At 42.0% G+C, this 7,594-nt stretch overlaps 1 protein-coding gene across 1 annotated transcript in view; it reads left to right on the top strand.

Annotated features, from left to right (window-relative positions):
* The window catches only part of SLC9A7 (solute carrier family 9 member A7), a 100,882-nt gene that overhangs the window by 67,386 nt on the left and 25,902 nt on the right, over window positions 1-7,594 (top strand). The window contains exons 9-13 of the mRNA XM_009281373.2: window positions 353-463; window positions 841-929; window positions 1,044-1,157; window positions 3,673-3,784; window positions 5,163-5,316. Of these exons, the coding sequence (XP_009279648.1) occupies window positions 353-463; window positions 841-929; window positions 1,044-1,157; window positions 3,673-3,784; window positions 5,163-5,316 (580 nt within the window). The remainder of the gene's footprint in view (window positions 1-352; window positions 464-840; window positions 930-1,043; window positions 1,158-3,672; window positions 3,785-5,162; window positions 5,317-7,594) is intronic.

Here is a 7,594-nt window from a genome sequence, read left to right as displayed (position 1 = left end):
CCCCACCCCACCACCAGAAAAACCAAGACACACAATCTAAAAGGAATGCCAGGTATATATCCCTTCCCTGCTGGCACTTTGCAGGGAAACATGGCATAGAGTAAGATATTACCTCAAAGAGGTGGAGCCACAGTTATGGCATGGATATGTGGAAAAAATATCCAAAACTGACTGTTGCAAGGGGAGACCTTGATTCTGAAGTTTGTCTTGTTGTGATGGAATTGATGTTTTTCAGCACTAAAAGTGTTTTGTTTTCCAAATAGTGTTGGTTGTTAGCGCGTAAAAGTGTTTTTCATAAACACTGGGTACAGAGAAGCCAAAGGATTTATTTGTTGATCCCTTAACAAATGACTTAACGTGACAAAGTTTACAAAGTTGCACTGCTTCCCCCTGCTGGAAACGGCTCTCTTCTTCTTGATGTCCTGGAGCACTTTCTTGCTTGCAGAAGCTTGTGGATTTACTGGTGAGTTGTTGGGATTCAAGCATATGGAGATAGAAGTCCTGCCTGGCTTAGCAGCCTTTTTTCCACTTTCTCATTGAAACCTTCCAATGAGAAACAAGATGTTGGTGCTTTAAGCTTTTCTGTGTTCTGTACAGTGCCATCGAAGGTGCAGCTCCCTGTGTGGCTTTTAAAAGCACTGGTTTGGTTCACACACCCAACTCCCCCCAGTTCCAACCTGGGATGTAACTCAGTTGAAAATAAGGTTCACAAAATCTCAAGGTTAAGGATGATGTATAAATTTAATAGATGATGTATAAATTTAGTAGAACTTGGGAAGGGTAAATGTGTTGAGCTCACACAGTGAACAGGCTGATTTTTACATGTGATTCTGTTCACAGGTGTGGTGGCTGTCCTCTTCTGTGGAATTACCCAGGCGCATTACACATACAATAATTTGTCAGTTGAATCAAGAAGTCGCACTAAGCAGGCAAGACTGTCTTTCACCTTTTGTACACTGTACTGTTGTAGTATTCTGTATACTGTTGTTTTTGAAAAGCAGCTTTATTGCTTGGCCATTAACATGTGACTGTTTTCTCCCTAGCTCTTTGAGGTATTGCACTTCCTGGCAGAGAACTTCATATTTTCTTATATGGGTTTGGCACTGTTTACTTTCCAGAAACACGTATTCAGCCCAGTTTTCATCATTGGAGCTTTCGTATCCTTTTTTGCTTTGTGTGAGTTTTCTGTCTTACGTGCCTGAAAACTTGTGGTGTCTGTTGGCTTTACCAAATAGAAGATGGCGGCTGACCTGCGTTTCCCTTATGTCTTGCAGGCACAAAAATTTTTAGAACAATCTTTGGTTACCCCTTACATCAAATCCCTAAGGCCTCTGTGCCACACAGTTGTTGGCTCTGCACCTGAGCAAGTGCTAGAAGTCATATAATTTCAACAGATAAATGAATATGCTTTACTGTGTGACTTGGCTACTGACAGCCAGCAGTACTTGTGTTGCTTTTGTATTCGAACTTTGGGGGCCTAGAAAGGATTCATTTTTCTCTTCACTTCCAATGGTCCCTTGAAGAAAACAAACAAACTTCAAGTAAATAAAGAGGATCGTGGGCAAACAGGATATCTTTGAGTAATGCCCCAAAGGTAGAGGTCAGGTTCTCAGGTGATGGGAGGAGGAAGGAACTGAGCTGTGGTGCAGACCATGACGTGAAGGGTACACACTGCTGAAAGGTGCTGGTGGTGGAGGTGGGTATCCAGTTCCCATTGTCCCTGGCTGACTTGGTACCTGGCTCTTGAATTCCCCAGAACTGAATACTTTTGTAGTAGTCACACTCACTCATATAAGCTGGGAATCACTAGATTCCTCTCTGCATCCCACCCCTGTTGAAATAGCTTATGTACCTATTTCTTGACTATGTTCCTGGCTGCTTGAAAATTCAGAGCAATTGAAAGTGTGCATGAAGCAATGGGAACTATTCTTCCAGTCTTGATTTCTCTCTGCCTGCCACAGGAGTACAGGGCAATCGGCAATGAGATAAAACCCAGTGAAAGGACATATAAAGATGGCCTAATCCAGAACATATTTCTTTTCTCTCCTCCTTTCCAGTGTTTTCTCTCATCTCTGTACTGCTTCTAGGAATTTATCACACTTGTCTTTATTTTCCTTTGGCCATTTACTTTTTTTCTGAAACAGTAATAAATTTTTGGCCATTTACTTTTTTTCTGAAACAGTAATAAATTTTCTCCTGTGTCTCCTCACATCTGTTCTTCTGACCTTAAAAAATGCTCCCGAGCCCTACAGCCATTGGATAATAGTTGCATTTGGTATACTAAGTGGTGTAATTTTTCATCTTTGCTGTGGCCTTCTGTCCTGTCTCAGGTTATGCTATCTGTCTTTGTTTTCAGTATTTATTTTGTTCCTTTCTCTTCCTACCGACCTACCTTTTATTACATTTTTCACATCTTTTTCTACCACTGCACTTAACCTCTGTTGCCTCTTGAGTGTTTTTCTACCTTTGTGAGGAAGGCAGCTAGTAGTAGCACCCACATTTTGCCTCCACAGCTACGGTCCCCATTGACTTAACACCTTGCGGGAGCAAAATGTAGAGGTGTCATTAGCTGTTGAAAGAGAAAGGTTGGACTGCAAAGGCAGAGCTAAAGCCTCAGTGTCATTGACAAAATCATAGCTGTTATTCCTACGTACGTTGGTCATGATGGCTTCTGATGTCTGATTTCTGCAGTCCTCAAAAGGACTGCTATAGAAGTTGTTTGGAACAATTACATGAAGCTTTTTGTACAAAGTAATAATCAAAATCTTATTTTCTTAGAGACATAATTTCCTGTGGACAGTATTGCTTTACTTTAGCTATGACAACAACCCAGTGGTGTCTAGAGCTCTTATGTGGTTTTATTTCTTTTCTATAAGAGAGCTGTTTCATTCTTCTAATGTCGTTATCCCAGCAGCAAATGATCAGTGTTTGGTGGGCTTCTGGTTGTGTTGGTGTTTCATAGGATTTCAACACATCACTCTAGTTTGTCCCAAAGTGTTCCTTAGACAGTGGAGGGTGTATTCAGCCTTCTGCTTCTTCACTGGAACCACTGGATGTTTTACACCACAGTAAGGGAAGGAAGGAGCTTAGCACCTACTGTCATGATTTTCTGCAATACTCTTTTACTACTCTTTTTGAACTTCATTCTAGTGCTGACAAGTGGTTATTGGATTTATCATCTTAGTAACTCTGTACTCTTAAGTGCTTGCTAGCCAGCAGGAGATTTTGCCTCTGCAGGAGCCGTAATGGAGTGGCCACTTGCTGGTCTTATGTTAGTTTTCCTTCTGGACATAAGACTGCATTTCTGTTGGTCTGAAACACATAATCAAATGGTGGCAGTGATAGTTGTTTAAAGTGAGGGGTGTGGTTTTTTGGTTTGGTTTTTTTTTTTTTTAAGTAAAGTCTTCATTTGTACAACTGGTAATTTTAATACTAGGTATAATTTCACTGTGCATTAAAAAACTTGGTTATATTAGTTAAAATTTGCATTCTGCACAATGAGTTCTGTGTGCACATAACTGGTGAAAGTCTTGTTATCTCTGTCTATATAAAACAGAACACTTGATATCATGATGTAAACTTCTCACTAAAACAGAAGCTTCATGTTAGAGCCAGGTACCCAAGAGTGCATACCTCAGGAAAGTGAAATCCTTAACCCTCAGCTGTGAACAGATTGCAATCTTTTTGGGCAGAGCTGCACACATCTACCCTCTCTCCTTCTTGTTGAATCTGGGCAGAAGGCATAAGATCAGCTGGAACTTTCAGCACATGATGATGTTTTCAGGTAAAAGCAAAAATGTTTGGTAAAGTGAAAAATCTTATTTTTAACTCATAAGCAATTTATAATACTACCTTCTGCTTTTATAATCCACATCTGTGCATCATGAATAGAAGACTTAATGGTTGTTGCGGCGTGCCATCATGTATCTTTCAACCTGTACAGAAAGTGTGTCGTGTCTGGGAAGAGTGACATCTTGAAATGCCAGCTGCTGGCAGCAAGCAGTCACCTCATGTTGGGAACAGAGTATTTTCATTTGAAGTGTGTCTGAAGGGGATGGGGGAATTGGGATGTATCTCTCCCAAAAGGTTATTTCTAGCTGAGGTGATGTGCACGTTGTGTAGAAACAGATAACTGCTGAGAAAATCAGGGCGTATTTATGGGTGCCCTCTCCCACTTAGTTGGGAAAGCAAGGTATTTGACTTAAACTCCCTTATGATTTCTGTCACACAGATAACTTTAAGTTTGTCATTAAATGACAAATCATGGAGTGTGTGTCTAAACATGTGCATCCTCAAGAAGTGCCAGGGATGCCTCGGTGCACAAGAGGGTGTAAAGAAGAGGGAGCCAGGCTATTTCCAGTCGTGCCCAGTGACAGGACCAGAGGCAGTGGGCACAAACTGAAACACAGGAGGTTCCCTCCAAACATCAGGAAACACTTTTTCTGTGTCCAAGCATTGGCATAGGTTGCCCAGAGAGGTTGTGGCATCTCCATCCTTAGAGATATTCAAAAGCCACCTGGACATGGTCCTGGGCAACCTACTCCAGGTGACCCTGCTTGAGCAGGGGAGTTGGACCAGATGACCTCTAGAGGTCCCTTCCAACCTTCACCGTCCTGTGACTCTGACCCTACTAAAGAAGTCTGCAGATGGCCAAACAGCCATGGCTTGTCCTTGCTAATGGAGTTTCATAATCAGGGGCAGGGGAGGGGGGCGGAATATAGTCTGCCTGTGAACATGTTATTAACTAGAATATTTTTCCAGCTGATAACAATTTCATATCAAGAACTCACGCTTCAGTTATGGAATCAACTGGAAAACTGCATTTTCATCTGGATTTAGGGAGCTGCTTGATTTCTGTAATGTTTTGCTGTTTTTCACAACTTGTTTCTGCATTTCTTTCCTGTTAGTTTCTGGAAATATTTACACCTTTTCTTAGCACTTGTGGATTCTATAAGGTACAGAAAACCACCAGGGCAAATTATGTTTTAAATCATCCCAGGGCATAATTTTTCAGGGAAACTGAGGGAATTAAAACTGGGAGGCCAGTACTTTCTGCCTGTCACTTTGTGCCTGTGTGGCAGGGAGGGAACAAGGAAAGAGGCTCTGTTATAAGTAGGCATGGTTGCACTTCTGAAGCTCTGCTATTTCATTCTTTCGCATAGGTCTCAGGGGAGCCATGGCATTTGCTCTGGCTATACGAGATACTGCTACCTACTCACATCAGATGATGTTCTCAACAACTCTCCTCGTCGTCTTTTTCACTGTGTGGATTGTTGGTGGAGGTACAACTCCCATGCTGTCATGGCTGAACATCAGGTCAGTATGCAACTGTATGCTGGGGAAACTTCACTTTTCAAGTGGCAACTGTGCTAATCAGGCATAGTCTTACAGAACTTGTTTGATGCTTGCTAGAGGTGTTCTAGGTATTTAGAACATTATGTTTTATAGAGGAAGGTGCTAGTGCAGGCTGGTGAAGAAAATGTACTGATGCTGCTGGGATTCAGCCTAAAGCTCTCTGTTGCTCTGCAAGTAGGTATCTAGGTCCTTGTCAGCCCAGTAGGATATGGAATAATGTTGCCTGATACAGCAGCCCCTATATTGAAAAGAAAGAATTAACCTATCTAGTCCCGTATAAACTTCTCTTCCTATTTTACTAAGACATTTTCCTGTCTTTTGGCTCTTGTTATGTTTTTTAAGTTAAATGGAGTCTTTAGTGGGTGATGCTAAACTGAATGCACTTTAAACATCTATCCAAACAAACCTGATATTATCTAAACAACTGGGATAAATGGGATTCTGCTAGTCTTCTGGGTGTGTTTCCTCCTGTTTTGAGGAGACCTGTGAAAATGGTAAGTAGCATGATTATAAACGTTTGTCTGTAAATCCTGGCCAATACTTAGTACTTGCAGGCTGCAAGTACATTCATGTTTGAGGATACTTATCAACAGAAGTGCTAGAGAGTTGTGAATCAACCATTGTTAAAGACCACATATGTTGTTGTTCTGTGAAAGTTTTGGCAGTTGCAGTGGCAAAGGTAAATAGAGTGGAATTAAAACAATACACACTGTACAAACCCTTCAGTGCATTTTTCATATGTAAGTTATTTGTGCTCTTTGGCACTTGAAAGCTTACAAGTCTTGTTTTCTAATTGTGCTAACCAGAATTTGTGTTTTCCTATCCTATCACAAGACAATGGGATACAATCTTAGGTAAAACCAGTTTCAGTCTTTGGAAGAACCAATCATGCTTAGGGACTGGTGCTGCTTTTGGAAAACTTAAGTGAACTGCTTGTGGCAATAGGTAGCAGGTGCTTTCCAGGTTGGCAAAAAAAAAAAAGTCTAGGACTCCCGGGAATGCTTGTGAACTCTCCTCATTGAGGGTAGCATGCTTCCAGCCAGAGACAGGCATTACAGCAGTGATTTACAGTATCTCAGCTCTGACTAACAGCAAACACTGGGAAACCAGTTTCCTTTTTTTTGGTGCCAAATGAATCCATTTCTGTCCTTTAAAACTGTCTTTAAATGCAAGTTCCAGATGTTTGGCTAGCACACTAGAAACAAGTATCACTTCATGTAGTCAGGCTCTCTGAAGGTCATGTCACTAACAACAGGTAATGCAACACCTGGTGTGAAGTCAAGGACAAAAATAATTCCAGTGCAGTTGTGTCATTAATGATCGAGAGATACCACATCACAATGATATTTCTAAGCCCAGCCTGACTGGTTTCTGTTCCCACGTGAGAGCTGTATAACGACTTTAAAAAGGTACCTGGAATAGGTGCCATGTGCAGCTTTCCATCTGGCATCTCTGACAACAGAAGGAGATTTCTGTCTGATGGTGGTATATAAGGACCAACTGTACTAATACACCTCCGCAAGCAGGGCAGGCACAGTGTCTGCATAACTGTCAGCGTGCATAGACTGTCCGAGGCATGGGGTACAAGGGAACAGGAGATGAGTTCTGGCTGGCAGTACGCAGGTAAGAACGCTGCTTGCAGTCTGCTTGCAATGGCTGAGCAAGGTCTGCCAGGATCTGCCTGCAGCCTCTGAGACGGCTGATGTGAGGACATCCCTTGTTGATCTCCACTTGAGTGGATTCCAAAGCATCTTCCGAAGCATGGCTGCAACCGGGTCAACAAAACGGACTCTAACAGCTCTTATCAGAGGTGCTGGCATCCTGAGCCTTCTGCCCTGCTGCTTGCACCTCTCTTGTTGAGGGAGCATAGCTGGGTATTTCCTTTAAACCTTGTCATCCAGCAAGGGACAGGATGCGCTGCTGAACAACTAAGTGAAGAGGAATTGTGTTCAGTCTACCTGTATCAGAAGTCAGCTTCTGAGTGCGGTCAACCGTTACCTCTGCCACAGGGCCCCTTCAGTCGTCAGCAGGAGGACAGGATTGAGTTCTAGCGTATGGCCCAGCTCCTGGCCAACTGGAAACTAGTTCTGAGGCGACAGCTTTTTTCTTTTTTTTTTTTCCTTCTTTTTTCCTTCTTTTTTCCTTCTTTTTTCCTTCTTTTTTCCTTCTTTTTTCCTTCTTTTTTCCTTCTTTTTTCCTTCTTTTTTCCTTCTTTTTTCCTTCTTTTTTCCTTCTTTTT

The sequence above is a fragment of the Aptenodytes forsteri genome, unplaced genomic scaffold (genome assembly GCF_000699145.1).
Source record: "Aptenodytes forsteri isolate BGI_AS27 unplaced genomic scaffold, ASM69914v1 Scaffold212, whole genome shotgun sequence".
Classification (NCBI taxonomy): domain Eukaryota; kingdom Metazoa; phylum Chordata; class Aves; order Sphenisciformes; family Spheniscidae; genus Aptenodytes; species Aptenodytes forsteri.
This window is presented reverse-complemented; position numbering and strand designations above follow the sequence as displayed.